This window comes from Colletotrichum chrysophilum, assembly GCF_026319265.1.
Source record: "Colletotrichum chrysophilum strain AFK26 chromosome Unknown scaffold_164, whole genome shotgun sequence".
Lineage (NCBI taxonomy): Eukaryota > Fungi > Ascomycota > Sordariomycetes > Glomerellales > Glomerellaceae > Colletotrichum > Colletotrichum chrysophilum.
Genome location: NW_026517451.1, coordinates 49,657 through 74,655, shown reverse-complemented (window position 1 = coordinate 74,655; position 24,999 = coordinate 49,657). Strand labels below are relative to the sequence as shown.

At 54.9% G+C, this 24,999-nt stretch overlaps 9 protein-coding genes across 9 annotated transcripts; 5 read left to right on the top strand and 4 right to left on the bottom strand.

Annotated features, from left to right (window-relative positions):
• Positions 1-915: 915 nt before the first annotated feature.
• Positions 916-1,673, bottom strand: TVP18 (Golgi apparatus membrane protein tvp18; the record flags this gene model as incomplete). The annotated part of the gene is made up of 4 exons (XM_053184795.1): positions 916-1,216; positions 1,272-1,367; positions 1,563-1,578; positions 1,637-1,673. The coding sequence occupies 4 exons, from the start codon at positions 1,671-1,673 to the stop codon at positions 916-918; spliced, it is 450 nt and encodes a 149-aa protein (XP_053031274.1).
• A 2,600-nt stretch (positions 1,674-4,273) lies between these two features.
• Positions 4,274-5,712, top strand: COL26b_012146 (uncharacterized protein; the record flags this gene model as incomplete). The annotated part of the gene is made up of 2 exons (XM_053184794.1): positions 4,274-5,253; positions 5,310-5,712. 2 exons carry the CDS (start codon positions 4,274-4,276, stop codon positions 5,710-5,712), a joined length of 1,383 nt encoding a protein of 460 aa, XP_053031273.1.
• A 79-nt stretch (positions 5,713-5,791) lies between these two features.
• Positions 5,792-7,117, bottom strand: COL26b_012145 (uncharacterized protein; the record flags this gene model as incomplete). The annotated part of the gene is made up of 2 exons (XM_053184793.1): positions 5,792-5,928; positions 5,983-7,117. The coding sequence occupies 2 exons, from the start codon at positions 7,115-7,117 to the stop codon at positions 5,792-5,794; spliced, it is 1,272 nt and encodes a 423-aa protein (XP_053031272.1).
• A 1,443-nt stretch (positions 7,118-8,560) lies between these two features.
• Positions 8,561-10,393, top strand: COL26b_012144 (uncharacterized protein; the record flags this gene model as incomplete). The annotated part of the gene is made up of 1 exon (XM_053184792.1): positions 8,561-10,393. The coding sequence occupies one exon, from the start codon at positions 8,561-8,563 to the stop codon at positions 10,391-10,393; it is 1,833 nt and encodes a 610-aa protein (XP_053031271.1).
• A 228-nt stretch (positions 10,394-10,621) lies between these two features.
• Positions 10,622-11,911, bottom strand: COL26b_012143 (uncharacterized protein; the record flags this gene model as incomplete). Its single annotated transcript, XM_053184791.1, has 1 exon — positions 10,622-11,911. One exon carries the CDS (start codon positions 11,909-11,911, stop codon positions 10,622-10,624), a length of 1,290 nt encoding a protein of 429 aa, XP_053031270.1.
• Positions 11,912-12,822: 911 nt separating this feature from the next.
• Positions 12,823-17,871, top strand: COL26b_012142 (uncharacterized protein; the record flags this gene model as incomplete). Its single annotated transcript, XM_053184790.1, has 4 exons — positions 12,823-12,870; positions 12,936-14,333; positions 14,538-15,014; positions 15,085-17,871. 4 exons carry the CDS (start codon positions 12,823-12,825, stop codon positions 17,869-17,871), a joined length of 4,710 nt encoding a protein of 1,569 aa, XP_053031269.1.
• Positions 17,872-18,574: 703 nt separating this feature from the next.
• COL26b_012141 (uncharacterized protein) lies at positions 18,575-19,075 on the top strand (the record flags this gene model as incomplete). The annotated part of the gene is made up of 2 exons (XM_053184789.1): positions 18,575-18,831; positions 19,000-19,075. The coding sequence occupies 2 exons, from the start codon at positions 18,575-18,577 to the stop codon at positions 19,073-19,075; spliced, it is 333 nt and encodes a 110-aa protein (XP_053031268.1).
• Positions 19,076-19,765: 690 nt separating this feature from the next.
• On the bottom strand, positions 19,766-21,078 carry BAT2 (branched-chain-amino-acid transaminase bat2; the record flags this gene model as incomplete). The annotated part of the gene is made up of 2 exons (XM_053184788.1): positions 19,766-20,781; positions 20,838-21,078. The coding sequence occupies 2 exons, from the start codon at positions 21,076-21,078 to the stop codon at positions 19,766-19,768; spliced, it is 1,257 nt and encodes a 418-aa protein (XP_053031267.1).
• A 1,084-nt stretch (positions 21,079-22,162) lies between these two features.
• COL26b_012139 (uncharacterized protein) lies at positions 22,163-24,872 on the top strand (the record flags this gene model as incomplete). Its single annotated transcript, XM_053184787.1, has 4 exons — positions 22,163-22,765; positions 22,833-23,676; positions 23,735-24,578; positions 24,656-24,872. The coding sequence occupies 4 exons, from the start codon at positions 22,163-22,165 to the stop codon at positions 24,870-24,872; spliced, it is 2,508 nt and encodes an 835-aa protein (XP_053031266.1).
• Positions 24,873-24,999: the final 127 nt, after the last annotated feature.

Here is a 24,999-nt window from a genome sequence, read left to right as displayed (position 1 = left end):
TCGGAGCGAGCAGACCAGACAGACGACACGCGTATTTCAGCTGTGGTTGACGGCTAGAGCCCATCACGAGACTGGCCGAGGGGTCTGCTCGCCTTTCGTGTCATCACGTTGGCATGCTAGCCTACAAGGGCTCGGGAACCATCTGCCTAGCTTCTTTCTTCCTACTGATCCCCCGCTGTCTAGTGTCTTTTGCGCGCTTCTCCAACCACCCACTAGAGCTCCAAATCTGATGAAGCTATGCCTACTTGAGGATGCTCTAGGAAGCTGTAGAAGACTCAATGCTGTGGGCTGGGCTGGGCTGGGCTGGGCTGGAGAGCTTCACCTCAGCATCCAGAGTCAACAACAGACCTTACATGTATCCTATTCAAGGTGTCAATAGCCACTCACGAGACACAAAACTGCATCGGCACATTCCAAGTGCCTGAATTTGGGTCATTGACTGGCTGAGAATCATATGCGTCGTTCGAGATTCGCGGTGCGGCCAGCAAAATGTTTCAAGACAATAAATTCAGTGCAGTGAGAAAGCTATCATGACCCTCGGAGCTTCTAGGAACCAAAGCGCAGCCGAGTCCGAACATACACACACAAAGCCTGAGCTCATTCCGGGACGCCGAGTTTCCATTCCGACCATGCCGGCCGTTGCATATCAAAAAAACGCATTCCACTTCTTCCGTCTGCTGCTTCCTCAGGCGACCTACGCGGCGCAAATGCGACTGGCCGCTGCTAGCCCCTATAATCCTGTACACTCATCGATTCGTACAACTCCTTTTTGGCGTGCTTCCAGGCACCGGATATCATTGTTGTCGTTGCTGCTGCTGCTGCCGCCGCCGCCGCCGCCCATTGCGTCGATTCGGCGTGGGATTCTCTCCGCGCTGGCGTCCGTCGGTACCGGTTCGGAGAGCATCGTACGTCGCCTTACACAATCATTTGCGCGACACCCTGACCACCAAGAGTTTTGCTGCCGACGAAAGCCTGGCCCTTGACGCCGGCAAGGAGGTAGCAGATGGCGGTAAGGGACAGGAAGACACCGGCGGCGACCAAGCTGGTGGTGTTGATGATGGTGCTGAGGAACTGGATGACGGCCATGACGGCGTAGGCGCCGGCGCGCATGTAGTTGGTCGAGATCTTGCGGATGAGGCCATCGAACGTGGACGAGGTAGGGCAAATTCGGAGAAGCAGGGGAATCTCAATGAAGAGGATGACCAACGAGGAAGCGCTAGGGAAAAGCTTGTCAGCGGAGCTCCGGATGCAGGATTGAAGGGGGAGCTTACATGGCGAAGGCACAGAAGATGATGATCAGAAGGTGGATCGTGAAGATGTTGGCAATGCCAAGTGCTAAGCATAGGATCATGGACAGGACACCCAGCCTAGATTGGTCGAGTCAGTTCTGTTTCCAAAGAAGCTTGACGAAGCTCAAACGGCGCACGTCGATGCAGCGAGCAATCGCAAAGAGGTGCCGCGGATTGCACGCAATGGCATCATCTGTTCTGCTCGGGGTTTGGGCAGTCGACGACAGCGCGGCGCGGCGCGGGTATGAGGGAGGGCCGGCAGGGAGCTCTTACCATTGTCCGTAAATGCCTGCGATGGTAGTTAGCAACTGGACAGCTTGCGGCAGACGGCGAGCGGAAACACGTACTGAAGTTGCGGGTCGCGAACTCCTCCTTGAGCGTCATCTTGTCTGATGGATTTGGTCGGGTTCGTTGTGTAGGTGATTTCTCGATCGGAGAACGTGGGCTGTCGGAGCTATGTGCAGTGGAGATGGTCCGAATTCCAGCTCACGAAGGAAGTGTTGACGGGACGGAGATCGACAAGCTTGCGACGGGGGTCCGTGTTCGTCAGGTGAAGGTTGATGAAGGTATTGCGGTTTTGATGAGTTGCTGTAGTTCAATGCAGGAGCTCGAGGATCGTGGCGTTGATGGGGGCTGGGTATCGCAGGACAGAAGCTTTCAGCCGAAATCAGAGAGGTGAGGGTGTTGTTGTCAGCTATTTTGGGGAAAGGCGACAAGACGAGAGAGTCGTCGTACGTAGCCTCTTTTCCGAATTTGAGGCTTGGAACTGGGGGGTGGGTTTGGGTTTGGACCAGTCAGAAGGCTCGCCTGAGAAGGTACTCTGCTGCTGCTGCGCCGGGCGGCGGCAGGACAGACACACGCTGTCCAGGATCTTGGAAGGGGTGCAGGTGCAAGTGGCTCCACCCGACCGTCTTGCTCGTTTTCCTGAGGTGGCCCGGCAGCCGAAGGGTCCAGTGTCCGCCAGAGTAGGTACTACCCACCTAAGGTACGGATAGCAGGTGCTCGCTGTAGCTGCGGTGAAGCTTGACGTAAGCTGCAGCGCCCGAGTGGTGAATGTGTCCTCCACTGAGTCTGTGTCCCCTAAGTTCCCCCCGTATTATTGTTGTCTTGTCCCTGCTGCAACTGGGACGACGACGGCGACTCAACTGAAAACCAAGGGTCAGGGCAGTCTTGTGATTGGTGGCTTGCTCTCTCTCCCTTGGTTGAAGAAATTCGGGGAGGGGCGATCAGGTCCAGCAGGGGCCTTTTTGCTATCTGTTTCTGACCGTCCTTGAAGTACCGTACCTCACCTTCAGCTACCTAAGGAAGGTTCCACGCCTGTTTACTATGCAGTAAAGCGTCGAAATGCCGCCTCCCTGAGAGCGAGAAATGCGGCCCAGGTTGTTGTGTCTCCCTTTGCTCTTCTTGTTTGGGTTGTGCCCTGTGCTTGTCGTCGCTTCTCGAACGCAAGACACCTCACCTTCTTCTCAACGCTCGGGATAGGCACGGGAGTAGGTAATAACTGGACCGGGACTCAATATCCTGCTTGCTTAGTACGGGGACAGGTATTCGTTCCGTACCTGACTTTGGGTAGGTAAAGTAGCTGCTCAGCCCGATCCCCTGGACGTTTCGCCAGGCTTTGACCCTTGAACCGGGGCGAAGATGGGATGTGTGAGAGGTTTATGAAACAACGTCCTGACACTTTCCGGGCCCGGGCCAAGCACGGTCGATCCTGTATCGTCTTTCTCCTACTTGTTCGCGATTGAGTTGGCTTTGTTTGATTGATTAATATAGCCGCGTCGCGGGACTACTTAGCGAATGGTTGCGCCTTGAGATGCGGTGGGTTTTTTTCTTTTCGATCCTGAGTAATCTCTGCCAAGGATACAGAGAACACGATAACGTCTTTGAAGAGAGGCCGAGCACTGGTGCTTTTGAAACCCAAGGAGCAGCACGACAAAAGGTGTTGAACTGACTTTCTTTGCGATTCATTGCCATCGCCACTCAGCACCGCTGCCTCGACCTTGAGGCTTTTAACACTTGCGACTCTAGGCAGCTGTATTTTGTGTTTTTTTCCATCGTGCGGGTTCAGCGGAGGGGATACACGCGTCCCGGGCTATTACGTGGACTCTGCTCAAAGCCTCTTTTGATGCACAGCCATCCAGGTCTGTCCGCTATCCAGATGCCTGGAATCGGGCAAACTTGCTCCTTCATTCTCGTAGCCTCATCGATGCAGCCTGAAATTTCGGCCTGAATGTATGGCCGACGGTCTGTTCATGACATGCGACCTACGTAGACCCCGCCGCTGCGCTGAGAGACTTCCGGATTCGCGAGGGGCGGGAGCTGGGCCCCGGCCGGTTTGCCCCTCCCGCGTCCGGGGGGTGCCACGGTGTCGGGTCCGTAAAGCAAGCCAAGCAAGCTCCGTGATATCGGCCCAAAGATCCGCTCGTAGGCAATGTCTTGTCTGTTCCTTCTCTTACATTAACCAGCCATTTTCTGCGCCACAGCCGGACTAAACAGAAACGCGTGAAAGTCCACGGGATCCGGAGATAGCGGCCCCTTTGCAGCGGCGCAAGTGGAGATCAACGGGTCGCCAGTCAGCACCAACTGATCGGAACCAGATCTGCGGGTGTAAGTAGGGCTTGCTTCACCCGCCATTACATCATAACGCCGGACTCGTGCATCGCGAACTCTCGCGCCTGCCATTCAACCGCGGATGGGCCGGTAGACTGATGTGACTTACGGTAGTGATAGTCAAGTAGAATGCCAAGAAACTCCTTTCCAAATCCCGTATATACCATAACATTAGACCCGGCCGCCGGCCGCAAAGGTTTAACCCCGAGTCAGAAGAAAGGGAATAACCCCGCTCTAGACCACAACACTCACCCACACCGAGTTCGTCAAACTCAGTTGATAACCCCTCCTCTGCGCCCAATATCATAACCGAGTCAACTGAGTTTCAAGGTTTGATATCGACAGCAGCAAGTCGCCTTGACGAAACCCGCGCCATGGTGTTGACGGTCCTCACCGACGACCAGATCAAGGCGATCCTGGCCGACCTCACGGCCGACGAGTTCGAATCCTTTAGACAAGTAATCTCACACGCCCTCCACGAGTACTCAACCAACGCGACAAACATCGAAGATGGCACCTACCACCAGCCGGACCGTCTCTCGACCGAGAACCTCAAAACCGGCGCCACCACGCTGTACATGCCCTCCGTAGGGCCCCAAGGCATGGGCTGCAAAGTCGTCACCCTCTCCTCCGCCAAAGCCGCCGCGGACCCGGCAAAGCCAGCCATCACCCCAACCGGCGCCGTGACTCTCCTCTCGCCCGAGGGCCAGCCCGTCGGCTTCCTCCACGCAAAGACGCTCACGGCCTTCCGCACCGCCCTGTCCTCAACCTGTCTGCTCGCGCGCCGCGGACAGGTGAAGACGGTGACGTGCTTCGGCGTCGGGCTGCAGGCCTACTGGCACGTCCGGCTGGCCCTGCTCATCAGGGGCGCGACCATCAAGCACGTCAACATCATCAACCGCCGCTTCTCGGACCAGGCGCGCGTGTTCCTCAAGCAGTTCTATCACGTGCCGGCGCACATCAAAGACCGCGAGGGGTGGGCGGAGACGACGTTCAGCATCCTCACGCCCGGGTATGGGGAGTTTGCGCGGCTGCAGAGGGACCAGATCAGGGAGGCGGATGTGGTGTACTGCTGTACGCCGTCCACGGAGGATCTCTTCGAGGCGGAGGTGCTGACGAGCCATGAGGGGAGGCGGAAGGGCAGGTTGATTGCGGCCATTGGGAGCTACACGCCGCAGATGAGGGAGTTGCCGGTCGGGCTGTTGCAGATGGCCACGAAGCATGAGAAGGCGCATTGGCATTTTCACAAGCATGCTCCTGAAGGGGGTGTCATTGTGGTTGACACGTTAGACGGGGCGCTCAAGGAGGCCGGCGAGGTTATTGCCGCCGGTTTGCAGCCGACGCAACTTGTAGAGTGAGTTCACTCGGATGTTGATTGAGAGGAGAGAAATTGCTGACGTGGGCTTACAGATTGGGTGAGCTGATTATGCTCCGGCGCATGCGGGAAGAGGCAGACGATGCCGAGGTGGAGAGCGAGACGGCGAGCATTGCCCCCTCGGAACTGGACAAGCTCGACTTCTCCGGTACGCCGTCCATCAAGTCTGCTTTTACGAGCTCCGATGGCGATTCGCGTTCATCTCTGAGCAAAGAATCGACGACAAGCAGCAAGGGACCTCACTTCCTCCACCGCCGAAGCTCGAGTCAGAGGTCAACGGAGAAACACAAGAAAGAGGACGCGTTGGCGCGCTGGTTGAGGGATGGAACGGTCATTTACAAGAGCGTGGGCTTGGGGCTTATGGATTTGGCGGTGGGCATGCATTTGGTTGAACTGGCCAAGGAAAAGGGTATTGGAACACAAGTCGACGGATTCTAGAATGTTTTAATGAAGATGGCGCTGGTAAGTTTTGGAGGATATCCCACGGATTTGAAATACGACCAGAAACTTGATTGTCCTATACGCGCTCAAATCTCAGCATCAACTGCTCTGCTATCGGGCGTGCGGTGTATGTGTCATCCTGTTCGATGTCTGTGTCATCGACGATGTACGTCGTGAAATTCGACCAAATGGCTGCTGCAATAAGCTTCATTTCTGTAATGCAAGTCAGCAAGCGTGTTATCACCCAACAGGTTTCCTTGACCTCACCATTCATTGCAAAGTTCGACCCGACGCACATCCTTCCTCCACTCCCGAAAGCCCAAAAGTAACGACTCATCTCGCGGCGCTGTTCTTCGTTGGTCTCCGACTCAAGCCAACGAGTGTGATTCCACACTTCAGGTTCCGGGAACACGTTCTCCTTCCGATGAAGGGTGTAGCCAAGAGCAGCGACGCGGACGCCTCCAGGGACATGGAACTCTCCGAGTTGGCAAGACGGTTGAGGCGTTTGTCGTGGCTCGGGACCTGGGATCGGGGCATTCAGACGGAGCGTCTCCATGACCATGGCATTCAGGAGTGGTAGTGCATCGACAGATTTTGGGTCCGGGAGGTTGCCTGGCAGAGATCCATCGGCTGGCATAGTCAGGGGAGGTTCCAAAGTCAGGAGTTCCTGTCTCAACTGCTGCTGCAAATCCGGAGATTTGGACAAATGCCAAGCCAAGTATGTGAGTGCGATGCCGGCCGTCTCTTGGCCCGCCAAAAGCTGGTCAAACAACTCGGATGCCATTGACAGGTCCTTCTTGAGTATGGCTGTTGAGTAGAGCAGAGACTCTTTCCCGTTGACTCGACGTTCCTTCTCGATTCCGGCCTCCATGGCCTGGAAAACGACGGGTTCATCTGCGGGGTCTTGCTTCTCCGCGACTTCTAATCCGTGAGTAGCATTGTACGTCTTCTCGCATAACTTCGTGTTCCACTCCCGCAATTCAGCATTCGCATCATCGACCCAAGCAGGATACGGCTTCAGCACCGGTCCGAACCGACCCAAGAATTCCGTCAACTGCGGCATCTCCTGCGGCCAGAACCCGAAGCTCGCGCGTACGAGATACAGCTGCAGCCAGTGGTCTCTGTAGGACTTGTCTCTGAGGAAATCAGTGCTGTTGCGTAAGCCAAATATGTATGCCGTAATAAAGTCCATTGTCGAAGCGAGGAAGGTCGAAAACACCTCGATGCCCTGAGGCTCAGGACCGGCTGATGATTCAGATAACAGGGGTAGGAGACGACCGAAGAGAAGCTTGCGTGCTTGTGCTTTGGCAGCTGGCGAGGCTTGGATGAAGGATTTTGAGTAGGCATTTGACACCATACGCTTGCGTAGAGAGTGGGCCTTTGACTCCAGGGTTGAGAACATGTTGGGTACTCTTCGCTTCAATGTCAGCGAGTGCCATGCATAAGGAAATTATACAAAGTTTACTCACCCATAGTTGTCGAATATAGAGTACCACTGGTCCTTCTCAAACCCCCCTTGGTAGACTGTTTTGATGGCATCGTACCCGTCGACACTGAGCTCGTTTGGACCAATTCGAACCACGGGGCCATACTGAAGATGCGCTTTATGGAGCGATCTGTTTTGGAAGTTGTTCTTCCTTGCGAGAAGAATCCAGAGAGGTGAGACGTGACATGACCAATGAGGTACCGGTATCTTGGCCAGGGGTGAGAAGAAGATTGGATAGGCGACGAAGTGGTAGACCAGCCAGACCACGACCGCCCCAACGGCGATGGGAATCAAGTTGAATCCCATATTGAAATGCAATACCGCTATGTGAATTATGCCAAGACGACGACTCAGTGATTCACACTCTCGAAGTGACTGGTCAAGTAATCGACAGGGGTTTGTAAGTGGTTGCGGTCATCGACCTGACTGAGCAAGGAGCGGTTTCAAGAATATAAGACACGATGAATCTCTTATTACTAGCGTCGAGCGGAGTGAACGACGGAATCCATGGAATAGAACGTTATCACCTTCTATTAGGGCCGAGTCATGAAGGTGGTGTTGATACTCTTATCTCGCTCGACCTCTCAGGTCTTATCTTGGAGTTGATCTGAGTTGAAGCCGAGGTGCACTAACAGCGGGGTCGGCACCTGCGTCTCAGGGTCACGGGCCATGTTAGTGGCGGGAAAGTCACTGTTTAGAGCAACCAAAATTCCGCGAATAATCGACCAGAGTAGACGAGCTATACCGGAAACTAGAGATGAGAGGCTCGCCAATTACAAACGAATGCACAGTAGTATGAACATCTATCTAGCTTGACGAGGAAAGAAAACGGGGGAAATACGTCTCATGGGAAGGATTTCGCATGTACGTGCACACCGACGAAAACTCGGCATGCATCTAAACGGCATTGTGTCGCTGACGCATAGAAGCAGGCATCCACCAAACAGTCCGTTCTAGGCTGCAACTCATTACTTAGTCAATGGTGACTCTTTCGACTCATCGAAAGCATTGAGACTCAACTTCCACCTTCAAAGGATTGCCCAAGGTTGAAATTTGGAAGGCTTGGCACGGGCTCCGAATGGGTACACTGAACAAGGCGTCTCACAGGTTGCATCACACTTCCCACAGTAGTTAGCAGAGTTTTCAAACCGCTTTCTCACCTTTACCCATTCCAGCCAACACCACACCCACCGCACTCATCACCGTCAGTATCACAGCATTTTCCCACTCACCCAACTCTCATATCATCTACTTTTCATGTTTCTCATATCTTCATCTCACTTCCCCTCATGCCACAAAAACCAACCATCAGACAAATAGAGAGTTCTTAAACATACCTCGCAAGACCCAAAAAGAAACATGTTTGACCAACTCCCAGACGACATCGTCTTTGAGATTGTTTCTCACCTCAGAACAGCCCGCGACATCGCCAGGCTCGCCTCATCCTGTAAACATCTCCACCATCTCCTCTCAGAAGATGGCTGGCGCACCTTCGTCAGGACCTGCTTCCCTCTCCTCTCTCTACCTCTAGGCCAGCAACCAAAATGGAACGAGCTGGCCAACACCCTTACCCGCCAGGCGAGGGCCTGGGACACGAAAGCTTTCCAGTCCATCGCTTATACGGACTCTCATCGCCCAGAGGGCAACTTCTTCACCGGATTCAGCAACGCCGCTCGCCCCTTCCACCCCATCATCGACGCTCGTCTGGCATTCGACAAGAGCTGGGAGGTCGTATCATGGGGCGCCGGCGAGGATATCGTCGGCCGCTTCAGGCCGCTCAACTCCCGCGGAGAGGCTGATGCTTGGTTCCGTATGGAGGGCAAGGCCAACGGATACGAGGCTGGTGTTGGCGACGTTACGGCCATCCATCTCACTGAACCCGACGGGAAGCTGGGCATGCTTGTCGGAAGGGCAAACGGTGATTTGTCTCTCGTCTCAGCCGCGCAGGGTAGTGCAGGTCAGACTCTCTCACACTTCAAGATTCCTAAACCCACTGGCGGCCTGGAGCTCACCACATGGACCTCCATCGGCTCCATTGATACTCTGCCCAACCAGTCATCAGTGGTCGCTGGCAACAGGGCAACTATCAGCTTGTTCCCCCTGAACACAGATAATACGGGGGACGCAGCCCCTCTGGACTCCCTGACCTTCGACATGTCAGGTACCGCCAGAACACAGTTCATCCACGCCGCCAAGGCGATGAACAATGACACCATTGTGTGCGCCCTCTCAGGCTCTTCGGACCCGATCCGCTATCTCACCGTCACCCCTACAGGCTTCACTCCAGAAGGAGCTTCAAAGAATCCCGACCTCCTGCAATCTCGTGGCCTCGACCCAAACAAGAGACTCACCGTCCGCGCCATTCAACCCGTCAATCCTGGCCCCAGCGGTCACACCAACCTCCTCCTGAGCGCCTGGGACGACGGCACCTGCCGCCTCATGGACATCCGCACGCCGTCCCCCTTCGACGCGCTCTACCGCGACATGTACCAGCCGTTTGAGGCCGTCTCGTCGCTCATCACGTACGGCTCAGACCGCTTCGTCGCAGGCAGCGCGGAAATCGAGGCGCTTAAGATCTTCGACTTCCGCTGGACCAAGTCGTACTACCACTCCGCGGCGCTGCCGTGCTGGTCCGGCACCCCGTTTCCCGACCCTCTCAGGGGGACTAGCAGTCGCCCGCTGAGCCTGAACGGGGTCGGATGCAACCACCTCAGGGGAAACCGCTGCGTGTGGCACGAGAACTCGACGAGGGACTACTACCGGCCCAACTACCGCTTCCACGTCATGCCCTTCAAAGGAGCGTCGCGGGCGTCGAGCTCGCGCATCTTCTCCCTCGCCAAGGCGTCTGACGTCTCAGACTCGTTCTACGTCGGGCTGGCGGGTGCCGTGGCGGAGTTTTCTACTGCGTTCAACGGCGAGGCGGATGATGTGGTGCCGTCTGCGGTCGCCACAGCGGCGGAAAAGCGCGGCTGGAAGGCGAGGGAGTCGCAGTTCAGCTTCGCGGAGACGGGCGATGGGCTGCTGCATCCTGGTGTCTCCATGAGCACTTTTATGCCCCGGCTTGTTCAACGCTTTGGGGATGAGATTGACGCACCGCAGTACAGTGGCTGGTATACCAAACAGACACCCAAGACAGCCGCGTGGCACCGCTGGGATAAGAGCTTCTGGCGTCCCACACACTTCACTTTCTGAGATGAAATTGGAACGGAGGGGAAGGACATCGCAACATTGATCGGAATAGGGAAAATTTAGAACATGAGAGCATAGCGTTAGAGTGGCAGTCATGATATGAATAGTTACTGAGTTGCATTTCATGCGTGCCATCCTATATGAACCATAAATACAGTTTGAACTGTGAGGTGATCTTTTCTTCCAAACATCCGCCAGCGTTGGTTACGCCCAAGAGAATACTCATACACATCAACAGCGGCTGCCCCTGCCACTGCTCTGGTCATCTGCTCGGCGCTCCCGCTCAAGCATCTCGTCAAACTCCCTCTGAGCCTTATCCTTCTCAGAAGTTCCAGATTCTCCAGACTGGCCCTGCCGGCTCTGCTGGCCTTGTGAGCCGCTCCAAGTGTTGCCGGAGGGCGGCTGCGGCCGCTGGTTTGCCCGGCGCAGGCGATCCCAAGCAGAGCCGCCGGAAGACGATTCCGGCACAGGTCTCGAGGCCGGAGCCACCGGCGACGCATCATCCCAGCCGTCCGAATCGGAGTTGCCCCAGCCTGACTGCGAGGATGAACTTTGCTGACCCCATCCGCTCTGCGTGACTGGAGTTTCTCGTGGTGTGTCGTACTCTGGGCGAACGTTGTCTTGAGGCTCTTGGTACGCGGTAGAGTCGGATGAGCTGATGGCCGGGTAGCCCTGGGTTGGTGACTGGTCATCGTAGCTCTGAGAACTCTGGTTGTCGCTCTTCCGGGCGATCGCTTCGTCGATTTGCTTCAACGTATCCTCCAAGGTCTTAATTCTGGCGGTCGCATACTCAATTTCTTTGGTGAAGTTTTCCTTGTTCTTGTCGGATTGATTCAGCGTCAATTGATGTTGTCTTGACTCGATTGTACGTTGCAATTCAGTGATAGTCCTGTTAACTTTGAACCGCTGTGACTGAAGGCTCTTAAGGGGCATCTGATCAGCAGTCAGGGATATCAGCCTGTCGGGCTTCATGTCCTTGCGGAAGTTCTCGAGGCGGTCGTCGCGGGCGACCGTGCTGATGGCGACGGAGGTAGCATATGAGCCGAGCAGCGGAGCAGCAAAGATGGCGGAGGTCATGCCATAGGTCACAAAACGAAGGTTGTGCCAGAGAATCTTGGCCGGTGGGCCCTTGACGTAGGGGATATTGCTGCTGGGAAATACTTCCGGGTCGAATTTGATGAACTTCGGTTGATAAAAGGGAAATTTGAAGGTTCCGCGCGATTTCCAGGCGGCGACGCCGCCGAATAGGAAAGCCAATGGCAAGATATAGGACAGTGTGCGGCCTTCTTTGTAAGTGATCTCGCAAAGGGCGTCGACCTCTGTTTGGGTTGGTTGCCTTCCCATGCCCGCGGCCGAGCCATTGAGCATGTACCTTATCTTTTCGACATGCTGCTCAGGTTTCTGGGCCATCAAGCGCTGCCATATTGTGAATTCAGGAGGCGGGATGTGGTACTCGGCCGGAGGCAGGTTTTTGACGAGAGAGTCGAAGATGTCCTTGTCCAGCGAGACGGAGAGGGCCATGCTGCCGGCCGATGGAAGCTCAACGCCAGGGCTTTCTGTCCCGGACGTTGAAAACCAGTGGTCTGTTTGAAGACCGGCAGAAAAGATGTTCTGGTGTGGTGAAAGTCGGGGTTCCAGGGTCTAGTGGTTGTGAGTCGAGCGTGGACTTGCGGCTTGAAAGTCCTGACGTCGTCGTGGAGTGACGGAGCTACTAGAGGTAGAGCTCTGGTGGGTCTGTCTCATTGGCGGGGTGGAGATCCCGGGCGCCCCGGCCATTCGGCAGAGCGTTTCTCCATGTGGGAATTGAGTCGAGGTCAGGTCGGGTCGGGTCTTCTGGAAACCACCAAGAATTTGAGAGGGCGTATACGTGACCTTGCAAGTCGCAATGCCTTTAACAAGCACTTGGACATTTCACTTCAACGCTTACTCTGCGATTTGGTCGTAGTTGATCCCGACTGCACAGTCTCATGAGCATGCGCTCTGTACCTTAGGTACCTATGCAAGGCACCTAAGTAGCCATTGTGCATCGTTGCTCGGGGAAACCAACACCCTGCAGCTCATCTGATGGATACCAATCGCTAGCCAGTGCTTTCCTCCTGCAACACATAGGCAGCAAGGAACAAGACGCGAACAACACGAACACTTGCGGGGAGCAAGTGCGCGGTGACTTGCATTCCTAAATGTGCAGGGGCGATATTATGTACCTAAAGCCCCACAAATTACCGCGAACGTGCAGCGGCGCGTCCCCTGTGCAAAGCCGCCGCGGTCTCGAGAAGACGCGACAGAGCGCGTCGAGGGACAACCACTTTATTCTAGTCTCCCGCTCACCCACCTTAGTCCATCTTCCTCCATGACCCCTGCTTCGACCTGGTTGGAATACCCCAAAGCACTTCCGTGATAGTTTCTTTGGACATTGACCCAATATCGCCGAGATGCCTCTCAAGAAGTCATACTCGGAGCATGTTGGTTCAGGGCCAAAGGTATGTCTTCCCAACTTGAGGTACCCCTCCACCCGTTCCATTTCTGTTGGCTGACCCTGCCTCAGAACCGCTCATGGCAACGCTCGAAAAGCAACCCCATCACTGCTCAAACCACGTCGCGACCTCTCGCCCCCGTATCCGATAAGACCAAGAACAAGCTGAACCAATTCCAATTCCAGTCCGCCGATAAAACACATGACCAAGAAAATGATGCGACCGGCGACCACCTCTCCGTCACTCCGTCAACAAAGTTGAGCTGGCGAGATCTGATGGAGACGAATGTACCCAAGAAAGAGACCCAAACTTCGCCAGGCGAACGAATCCTATGGGACAATGAACGAAACAAAGATGACCGCACCTATGCTGCTGCCCTCTCCCCGATGTTGCAAAGGAAAGGCCGGAAGCGTGCCAGGAGTTCTTCACCGGTGTCGTCCCCTGCCCACGACCAACCCGCAACGCCGGCAGTGAACGTCAAGAAGCTCAGCGAGGCCCTCAAATCGCCGCATGCCGACCCAACCCTGGAGCTTTGGGATCGATTCTCTCTTAGTAGCAACGGCAACGTCACTCCCCTCGGCGTCTCGAACCCCGCCCTGGCTCACCTAATGTTCTCCTCTTCTCCGCGCAACCTCAAGACTGCACCAGCCCCCGCCAGTGGCGATGCTAATCTGCGGAGAGCCATAAGCTGCGGCCTCAATTGGCCAAAGAGGAGAAGAGTAGACCGCGGAGATGCGCCTTCATTAACCAGCACGTTGACACGGGAGACGACAGACAGCTCCAAGAACTCTCTAGTCACGGCGTTGCTGGACACCGTCACCGGGAGCATTCAAGAGGACAGCCCGCCACAAGAGGCGCCTGAGCCGCTGCCCGAGCATGATTTCGAGACACCATCTCCTAAGAAGAGAAAGACGGATACAATGCGAAGGCCGCCATCCTCACCAACGCCGAGACCAACCAGGATTCCGAATCTGCCGCCCCCGGGCAAGAGCTCTAATACGGCTGTAGCAAAGGACCTGGGCTTAGATAAAAAGAACGCTGCTCCAGCTGCCGAGTCCGACTATGGCGACGATGACTTTGACGAGTTCGACGACGACACTTTCTTGGAACTAGAGGCCGGTATGAGTCTTTCCAATCCCCAGCAAGAGCCGACGCAGACTACCCCGGTGCCCCTGCCAGTTCAAGCAGCCAAGCAGGACATCGCCGCGATGGATGACGAGTTTGATGACTTGGATGAAGACATTTTCGAGGCCGCGGAAGGGATCATGGAAACTGCAGAGATACACCTGGCGTCTCAATCTGCAACATCGGCAAAGCCTGCCTCCGCGCCGAGACCCTTACCGGCTCCTTTGGATAACGACCCGGACGACGTCTTTGGAGATGACTTCGGCGGAGACTTCGATTTCGACGCTGCAGAACTCGCTGCGACACAGACCGCTCAGCAATCCCACGCCCCATCCACAACTGCTGTACGTCCCAACCAATGGCTACCCCGGTAGCAAATACTAAGATGAAGGTAGACAAAACCCAAAGCCATTCAGCGATATCTGGTGACCAATGTCCTAGAAAGCGAGTACACAGACGATCGTGATCGGTCCAGAATGGAAAAAGTAGGCTACATTCAGCTGCATTCAGCTGCTGTTGAATTGCAACGTTTGCTAACTTGACTCTAGATCCTGATCGTGCAAAAGGACAACAGCAAGATCATGAGGACAATACATCTCCGGGGAGACTGGTTCGAGACACCAGCACACCCCAAAGCATACGTACACGTCATTGGCGACTTTTCTGCCGATGGGCGATGCATCATTGATGATTCCCAGAACATTCTGGTATTACATCCCGACCAACTGGTCTCCGCAACAGTTGTCGCCGATTCTTTCAGTTGCATGCGGCGGGCAGTCTTGCAAGACCGCGTCAAAGCCACTAGCGAAGCAACTGCTCCTCTTGTCTACGGCACCATGCTTCACGAGATCTTCCAAGAGGCCCTCATGGCGAACAAATGGGATCTCCGGTTTCTCAGCACAATTATCGACAAGGTTATCGAGAAACATGTAGAGGACCTGTACAAGATCAAGGTCAGCAAGAGTATTGCGAGGGAGCACCTGCAGTCCAAGATGACTGAGTTGAGTTGCTGGGCTTCGGCCTTTGTGTCCTCTCAGCCAAAGGCAAGTGATCCGTTCTCAGATGGTTCTTATCGCAGTCGCTAACAGACAGTAGCTCGACGCTGTCGTACAGGATCGCAATGGCAAAAAAGCCAACATGTGTGTCAGCAAGCTGCTTGATGTTGAGGAGCATGTCTGGTCACCCATGTACGGCCTGAAAGGAAACATCGATGCGACTGTCCAAGTCACGATGAAAGACGGCAAAGATCTCAAGACCTTGACCGTACCATTCGAGGTCAAGACGGGCAAGCATGCCAACGCCAACCACATGGCGCAAACAGCTCTGTACAACTTGCTCCTATCAGACCGCTACGATCTAGAAATCGTCTATGGCATCCTTTACTACATGGAGACATCCCAGACGATGCGCATTCCCACCATTCGTCACGAACTACGGCACATGATTATGCAAAGAAACCAGCTAGCATGTCATATTCGAGAACGCAGTGTTCAGCTGCCGCCGATGAAAAGGAGTAAGAACATGTGCGGAAAATGCTACGCCAAGGCTCCGTGCTTCATCTATCACAAGCTTGCAGATGACGGCAATGGAGAAACGAGCGGAATGGATGTGCAGTTTGACGAGGTAGTAAAGCATCTTACACCCAAGCATCAGGATTTCTTTCTCAAATGGGAGAATCTCTTGACGAAGGAGGAGAAGGAGACGCAGAAGCTGAAGAGAGAGTTGTGGACGATGGTCAGTCAAGAGCGAGAGAAGGTGGGGAGATGTTTCTCGGATGTCATCATTGAGGAAGGCTCGTGGTCCGAAGACCAGGGAACTTCAAAGATCAACAGTTTTGACTACACTTTCATCAAGCGATTGCCAAACCCCGGCCATTCTTTCCTGGAGTCTCAGCTGGCCGTAGGTGAGCCCATTGTCGTCTCCGACGAGCAGGGACATTTTGCGCTTGCGCTGGGCTACGTAACCGCTGTCCGCAAGCAGAGAATTAGCGTGGCCGTCGATCGACGGCTGCACAACGCGCGAATCCGTCAGCAAGGCTTTGACGAATCCAACAACCAAGTCTTTGCCAGTATCATGGAGGTTGTCCCTGAAGGCTCAACCCAAGACGACGCCCAGGGAAAGATCCAGCAAGCACCCATCCGCTATCGACTTGACAAAGACGAATTCAGCAACGGCATGGCGGTCGTGCGAAACAACCTCGTACAAACCATGGCGGAAGGTGTTTTCGGCTCTCGAGAAATCCGCCGGCTTGTTGTCGACCTTATTCCGCCGAGATTCAAGACAGCACCCACGCAGTATACTATCGCTGACCAAGAGTCCCTGAATGTGGATCAACGCAAGGCAATCGAAAAAGTCATGAGTGCTCAGGACTATGCGTTGGTGCTCGGCATGCCTGGTACAGGCAAAACAACGACGATTGCTCATATCATCCGAGCCCTCACATCCCAGGGAAAGAGTGTGCTGCTCACCTCGTACACTCATACCGCCGTCGACAACATTCTTCTCAAGCTCAAGGACGACAAGACGCCGGTCCTGCGTCTCGGCGCCCCCGCAAAAGTCCACCCCGATGTGCAGCAGTTTGCGATTCTGGCCGGTCAACCGATGAACTCTTTCGATGAAATCAAGGCAGCATGGCACGACACGCCAATTGTCGCAACAACCTGCCTCGGTATTGGGCATCCGCTCTTCAACGAACGGACATTCGACTACTGCATAGTTGACGAAGCCTCTCAGATCACGCTCCCCATCTGTCTTGGACCGATCCGAATGGCAAAGACTTTCGTCCTTGTTGGAGATCACAATCAGCTTCCGCCTCTCGTCCAAAACGAGGAGGCACGCGAAGGCGGCCTTGATGTCAGCTTGTTCAAGCTTCTATCAGATACACACCCTGACTCGGTGGTCAATCTGGAACACCAGTATCGTATGTGCGAAGACATCATGACCCTCAGCAATACCCTCATTTACAAGGGGCGCTTGCGATGCGGCACTGAGCAGCTACGATTCAAGAAGCTTGACGTGCCAAACATGAGCGCGCTGAAACAGCTTCACTACGACTCATCGACCATACTTCGCCCAGGCACTCCGAAGTCATTTTGCACATCCATGGCGCAAAGCTGCTGCTGGCTTCGTGACTTGCTTGATGGGGAAACCCGTGTGAAGTTTGTCAACACTGATACGCTTCAGCCCCTGACCTGTGAGGAGGCGAAAGGAAATCGAATTGTCAACCCGGCCGAGGCACGCATAGTCACGCAACTAGTTGAGGGTCTGCTCACCGTTGGAGTGCCTGATGGAGAGATCGGAGTCATGACACACTATCGTTCACAACTTTCGTTGCTCAAGCATGGTCTTCGCGCCCATGTCGGCGTGGAAATGCACACTGCAGATCGATTCCAAGGCAGAGATAAGGACGTCGTCATTCTGTCCCTTGTCCGCAGCAACGATAGTTGCAGCATCGGCGACCTGCTGAAGGACTGGCGCCGCATCAACGTGGCCTTCACTCGCGCCAAAACTAAGCTTCTCGTCGTCGGAAGTAAGAGCACATTGAAGGGCAGCGGAAAAGAAGAGATGCTCAGCAAGTTCATTAGCCTGATGGAAGAGAGAGACTGGATTTACGACCTGCCTGCCGATGCTTTGGAGAATCACTTTTTTGACGATACGTCGACACAGCTGACCGCCAGCGGCCTATCGCCTCTGAAGACAAGGAAGAACACGAGTCCAAGGAAGGGCATCAGTCCAAGAAAGATCCCGAAGTTGGGATTAGGTGTCGATAAGGAGAACCGGCGACCGGAGCCCAAGAGGGCAAGAATTGGAGAGAAAGTGCTTATGAAGGATAAAGTCATTCTCAGGGATATTCTGAATGACATGACAAACGGCGGTTATTGAGATATGCATGGATTGGAGTCAACGGCATTGGTATTGGGATCCAATGATAACTTTAGGATTACGAGATGTAAGGCGTTGGGTGTCATTATTGGTGACGCGTAGCATTTCATAGGCTATTGCAGGTATCAGGTATCTCCGCGTAAATCTTTGTCATCGCAGCTTTTTGTCCCCTCTAGTGATACGAGAAATAGAAAGGAGAGACGATTTTTGGGTAAGACGGGGTCCGGTGTACATACCGAGGCCGAGGGAGTTGTCGCATCTTCGGCTCTGCGAAGACCAATCAATCGGCGATGCAGCGCAGGTCTTGGAAACTCTGCCTCAGACGCAACCTGCCGACACAACTCCGGATCTAAGCAACACGTGTCGCACAACTCCCGAATCGCTTTCGTCACTTCTTAGAGATCTTCCTGTTCCTCGACAAAAGAGGTAACCGTCTTGTACTCTTCGGAGTGCCATTTCCGTAGCTGGTCGGGTGGAGTCGGTACCTCGATCGTTTACACGTGACTTTTGCTGACTAACCATCCCGACGTGGACCCGAGAATCCAACTCCAGTCCAACAACCTCCCTCACTTGTGTGAGCAACGACGCAAACTCCGCCCACCGCGCCCGCGAAATCTCCCCTCTCAAACCCCGCCCAACCCATCACCGAAACACGTCAATTGGGACGCTCGCCCCCTCGAGACGCAAACGAAAGACCCCGACGATGCCGGCGATTCGTCCGACCGCGGCCATCCGCGCCGCCCGCGCCATCAAGACCACCGCTCCTTCCACGAGGGCCTTCTCCGTGACCGCCCGCCGTGCCGGTGGCGGCTCCGACTTCGATCCCCCGTCCGGTTGGCTCTGGGGCGTCAAGCCCGGTGAGAAGTACGAGAAGGAGGGCTGGGAGCTCCCCTTCTACACCCTCTTCTGCGGAGGCATCATTGCCACCGGCGTCGTTCTCGCCTTCAAGCCTGATACCTCGTGAGTGCAGCCCGTCCCCCCGCACCCCGAAGAAAGGCGGCAACACCACGGGATACCTACTTCCGGGTTCTCCTTTAGCTGCAAAGCTACGTCGACGGGCTTCGCATACAATCGCCAGCATTGAGGCAATTTCGATGTCGACCGTGGCTAACGTTGATTGAACGATAGGCTCGACACGTGGGCCCTCGAGGAGGCCAGAAGGAGATTAGAAAAGGAGGGCATCCTGCCAGACCCCGAGAAGTGAGGGGCGGATTCATGTAACAACGCGCACAAATTACACATTCGACGAAACCCGAACTTTTTTCTGTTTTGACTTTGGAAGCCAAAAAAGCTCTTGGCCCGGCGAAGGGGAAGAGAACTATAGAAAGGAGAGAAATGGCGTGACGGAAGCAAAGAACCCGAGCCGCGAGGATTGAAGCGGAAAGGGGAAAGACCAACACAGGAGAGAATTTGGCGGAACAATGAAGCTTCGCCTACCGTACAGGCGAAAGTCTCTTGTTTCCGACAAAAAGTGTATATGACCGACCTCGAACTAGTTTCCTTTTTTTATATCTCTACGAAGACTTTCGCGCGCTGCCGAATGCTTAGATTTCATTTATGGTCGTTCATGAGTCGAGTTGATGAGGCGGCAGCCATATCTCTGTCTTCCAATGACGTTAAAGCTCAACGGAGCCTCCACCTACGTTGACTCATTATCGGTGTTGGTCAAACCACTCCGGCGGCGCTGGACTGGCCAAGTATGGGCATTCAACTGCTCTTAGCAGCCGTCAGGCTGTGTTCGATCTCGACAGACTGCCTCACTTTGCCAGGACCTATGTCAAGTGGAACAAATCACCACCGGATGACAAATAACGTTTTGAAGCTTCTCAGGTTCTATTGCACACGCTTTCCTTTTTGGATATCTACAAATCTACAATTCATTGCTGGCCAATGCTTACGCGGGAGCAACATAGCTCCACTCGTGCTCCTCATCACCGTACTGTCTGGCCTCCATCCAGCCCTTCATTCTCAGGGCAATCTCGCCAGACTCCTCGGCCTCAGTCAGGCCGCAGTTGATGGACTTGCCCTTCCAGGCAATGGTGCGGATGGGGCTGACAATGGCAGCGGTTCCAGCACCAAAGGCCTCGATGAGACGTCCCTCGTTGGACGCCTCCTCGAGCTCCTTCATGGTGTACTTGCGCTCAGAAACCATCCAGCCCTCGGGCACGAGCCTCTCGCGGGCAAGAGCAAGAACGGAGTCACGGGTGACACCCTCGAGGATGGTGCCGTCGAGGGGCGCGGTGACGAGCTCCTTCTGGCCGGTCTCCTTGTTCTTGATGGCGGCGAACATGTTCATGGTACCGACCTCGGTGACGTACTCCTCCTCGCCGAAGAGCCACAGGTTCTGCTGGTGACCGCGGCTGGCGGCCTCGAGCTGGGGAACGATGCAGGGAGCGTAGTTGGCGCCGAGCTTCTTGTCGCCGACACCGCCGGGCCAGGCGCGGACGGCGTAGTCGGTGGCCTCAAGAGAAACGGCCTTGAAGCCGGTGGGGTAGTAGGGGCCAACGGGGGAGGCGATGACGTAGAGCAGGGCAGAGCCCGGAGGACCGACGCCGAGGGTCTTTTGGGTACCGATCATCGTCGGGCGCAGGTACAGCGAGTAGCCCCTCTGATCCGGGATGAAGTCCTTCTCGAGGTTGGCGAACTTGGAGATGAGCTCGATCATGGTGGTGGGCTCGAAGGTGGGCAGAGCGATACGGGCGGCAGACTTGTTGAGGCGGGCCATGTTCTTGTCAGGGCGGAAGAGTCTGATCTGACCGCTCTTATCCTTGTAAGCCTTCATGCCCTCGAAACACTCGAAAGCGTAGTGGAAGACGCAGGTCGCGGGGTCGAGAGAGAGGTTCTGGTAGGGGACGATCTTGGGGTCGAGCCATCCCGTTTCTTGGTTCCACTCGATGGTGAGCATGTGGTCTGCGGCGCGCGGTCAGCGATTGCGATCTATCATAAGGCGTCACAGGTGGTCTGACCAGTGAACTTGCGGCCGAAGACGAGCTCCTCCGGCTTGCCCAGCGTTCCCGGGTTCTTGGTCTTCTCAATGGTGAGCTTGGAGGCGTCGATGCCGACGGGCTTGGCCGCGGAAGCGGCCTCGGGCTTGACGCTGTAGAGTCTTGTTGACTTCCATGCCGCAGCTGCTAGTCTGGGGGAAGTCTGTGATAACCTGAGGGCACCGGCGGCGCGGGAGGCGCGCGGGAAAAGTTGTCGCATCATGGCGACGGCTGTTTGTGGGTATACAAGAAAAAAACCAGTAGTTTTTGAGTTTGAACAACCAAAAAGATTGCGCGGGACAAAGCAGTTAAATATACAAAAGAGAGTGACTCTTTCTAGAAAACAAAGCTGGAATATGTCAATTGCGGTCAACGGCGGAACCAATTGACCAATCCAGAGCGTGGTAAAAGCAGAGAGTCGGGCGCAATTTGAAGATAGCGTGGAGGAGGAGGAGTCAGAAGGCCCATCGGAGCGTTATCGGACTTGGGTCTGTTGCAAAGCCGTCGCTTTCCATCGTCAATCATTCAGGGTCCCCGGAGCCGGACCCGTCGCGCTGCAGCTTCAGGTCCAGTGCTGCGACTGCAAGCTTAGGTCAGCCATAAGGTAACTAGGTAGCTATAATTGGCCCCCTAGCCACCCCCTCTGGTGGCTTCATTGGCCCTAAGGAGTTTGGGGGCACCTAAGCTGCGACCAGCAAAAGTGGGCTGCCCCCGGTACAGGCAACCTAAGCTGTCCCGCGTAAAGGCGGTACGGTAGGTACCTACAGGCCAAGGGGAGCTGCCCAACCCAGCTTGCTTGCTTGGCGGGAGGTATTTTGGATGCAGACCACACTGTGACGGCACCAACCCGGAGCTGCAGGGGTGCCTGCCGTAGTACCTACCTACCGTACCTATGTGGGATCATCGCTAAAACATGGATATCTTGCTGATTGCATTTGGGACGCTCTTGCCTATCAGCGACGTGGAAGTCGACGCGGCTGAACATCAGCTTGAGCCAACTTGCCAAATTGCGCAACCACCTGTCTTTGAATTTCGAATCGACGCACAATCGAGCCTCGATTGAATTCCAACGATATAGCCGGAATTGCGACGACAACCCTCGCCCTGCGTCACCGTCCAAGACAAAGAGGCCACCTCCTCCTGCGCGCGCGCGAGAAGTTGACAGCCGGGTCCCAGCTTGGCGCAAACACGCCCAATTCGTACCCTGTCCGTCATGACGATCGAGTCTCCTCGAGCCCTGTCTCCTCCGCCTTGACGACGACCAAGACGAACGATTTCCCAACGAACGAACTCCCAGACACGCCATCATGTTCTCCTCGGCGCTCAAGTCGATATCATCGACAAATATCACTGCGAACTACTCCATCTCTTCCACCCAGACGTCCACCGCCGGCCCCTGGAAGATTTACGACTGCAAGAAGAAGTCGACCGGGAAGCCCTACAGCGTATTCGTCTTCGACAAGAAAGGCCTCGACAGTCATGGCAATAGCTTGGGCCGTTCCGGCGCGTCGGCTTTCAAGCGGGCGACGGAAGAGGTCGTAGAGAGGCTGAAGAAGGAGGCATCAAGCTTGGCTAAGCTGCGCCACCCGAGCATCCTCGAGCTCGTTGAGCCCGTGGAGGAGACGAGGGGTGGCGGGCTGCAATTCGTCACGGAAGCTGTCACGGCTTCGCTGGCGAGCTTGTTGCAAGACAAGGACGACCAGGAGCGAAGTGGTGGGGTAGGCGGTCGGTCGAGTCGATATGTCACGGAAGACTCGGACGGCGTGCGCCGCCGGCGCGAATTGGAGATTGACGAATTGGAAATACAGAAGGGACTGCTCCAGATCAGCAAAGCTCTGGAGTTCCTGCATGAGAATGCGGGCTTAGTCCATGGAAACCTTACTCCAGATGCGATTCTTGTGAATTCCAAGGTTAGTCAACCCCTGCCAGCTCATAGCAAAGGCATTCATCGTACTGATCTCAGCTAACCCGGAACAGTCGGATTGGAAAATCAGCGGTTTGGCCTTCTGCGGCCCTTCCGAGGGGTCAAATAAGCCGACATCATTCCAACCCATCAGCCTCTCGGAGATACTCAACCCGGACCCTCGACTGCCTCGCTTTGTGCAGTTGAACCTCGACTACACTTCTCCTGATTTCGTTCTTGATAACAACTTTACAACTTTTGCCGATATGTTCTCGTTGGGTCTTCTGGCTGTGTCTCTTTATAACTCACCACACAAGTCACCCATCGAAGCCCATGGCAGTCTGTCTACTTATAAGAGGACATTTACCTCCTCATCAACGGTTCCATCTACTTCGAACCAGTTCTTATCATCTCGGCCGTTACCAAAAGAGTTGTCAACTCACGTCCTGCCACGCCTTATCACCCGTCGGCCGGCTCAACGGTTGACAGCCAGGGAATTTCAAGAGAGCGAATACTTCAACAACGTGCTTGTGTCCACAATTCGCTTCCTCGATGCCTTCCCGGCAAAGACACCCAATGAAAAGGCTCAGTTCATGCGCGGTCTCGTCAAGGTTCTGCCGTCCTTCCCAAAGACGGTCATGGAGAAGAAGTTAATGCCAGCACTTCTTGAAGAAATGAAGGACAAGGATCTCATCGCCCTAATTCTTCAGAATGTCTTCACCATCGTCGACTTGCTGCCATCAGCGAGACGAGTATTTGCGGAGAAGGTTCGACCAAGCCTCAAGGACACGTTTGCTCCTCCTCCGAAGAAGGACCAAGCACCGGAGAGAGACCCTACCAAAGACGCCGGTTTGATGGTTGTCCTGGAGCACATGTCAACTATCTGCAACAACTGTAACGGCAAGGAGTTTACGGACGGTAAAGATTTCCGGGTAGAACCTCTCTTAATTATGGACGTCAGCTAACTCCTGTGAAGACATATTACCTGTGGTATACGCAGCAATTGAAGCGCCAACTCCCGCTGTTGTTGACGCTGCTCTGAGAGGACTCCCCTCTATTCTACCAGTCCTTGACTTTAGCACCATCAAGAATGAGCTCTTCCCCGTGATTGCGGCGGTCTTTAGTAAGACCAGCAGTCTTGCCATCAAGGTGCGGGGTTGCCAAGCTTTCGTTGTGCTATGCGGCGGAACACCAGATGGCCAAGATGACGGTCTTGATGCCTTCGGTGCGAAGAAGAAGCCCTCTGCATCATCGAGCATGTTGGACAAATACACCATGCAAGAGAAAATTGTCCCCTTGGTCAAGGCCATCAAGACAAAGGAGCCTGCTGTAATGATGGCGGCTCTGAGCGTCTTGCATGTTGTTGGCGAGGCTGCCGATGCTGACTTCGTAGCAATGGACATTCTCCCCATTTTGTGGCATATGAGTCTTGGGCCTTTGCTTAATCTAAAGCAATTCCAGACCTTCATGGACCTTATTAAGAAGCTATCCAGACGAGTTGAGGATGAGCAAACCAAGAAGCTGCAAGAGCTGTCCGGAACCAACGGCAGCAGCACAGCTGCTCCGAATGACGACTTCCTGGGCTTCGGCGGCGTGAGCGGAACTGGGTTTGATCAATCCAACGGTGGCACAGATGACGACTTCGAGAGTCTAGTCAAAGGCAAAGCAACACGAACATCTACGTCGGAAGCCTTCCCTAGCTGGGACGATGCGCCTGCGCCAGCCAGAGTTACCTCGCCCGTTGGCGGATCCAGATCCGCAACTCCGAATGCTCCGGCGTTCTCATGGTCAACTCCGAGTCCGACCCAAACAAATGCGCCGTCAACCTCGCAATTGGGAGCGTCAAAGCCAGCGCCAGGTTTCCGTACTGTGACGCCTGACTTGGGTGGGTTCCAAGCTATGACTCCGACATCGACTCAGTTCTCAAAGCCTCTGCAACCAACAGCTCAAACACCAGCACAACCACAAACTCAGACAAGTTCTTCAATCAACTGGTCTACAGCGGCCACTGCAACTTCCAACCCATGGTCGTCGTCGTCGGCGGCGTCAACTCCGGGCTTCTCGGCCGGAAATTCCATGTCGCCACCTCCGAGCTCCGCTTTTGGCGGAATTAACTCATCCATGTCCAACTTGTCGCTTGGCGGGCAGAGGCCGGGCTTGTCGCAGTCCTCTTCATTTTCCTTGCCACCACCGCCAGGCAAGAATTCAATGGGCTCATCCGGCTCATCCGGGTTTAGCCTA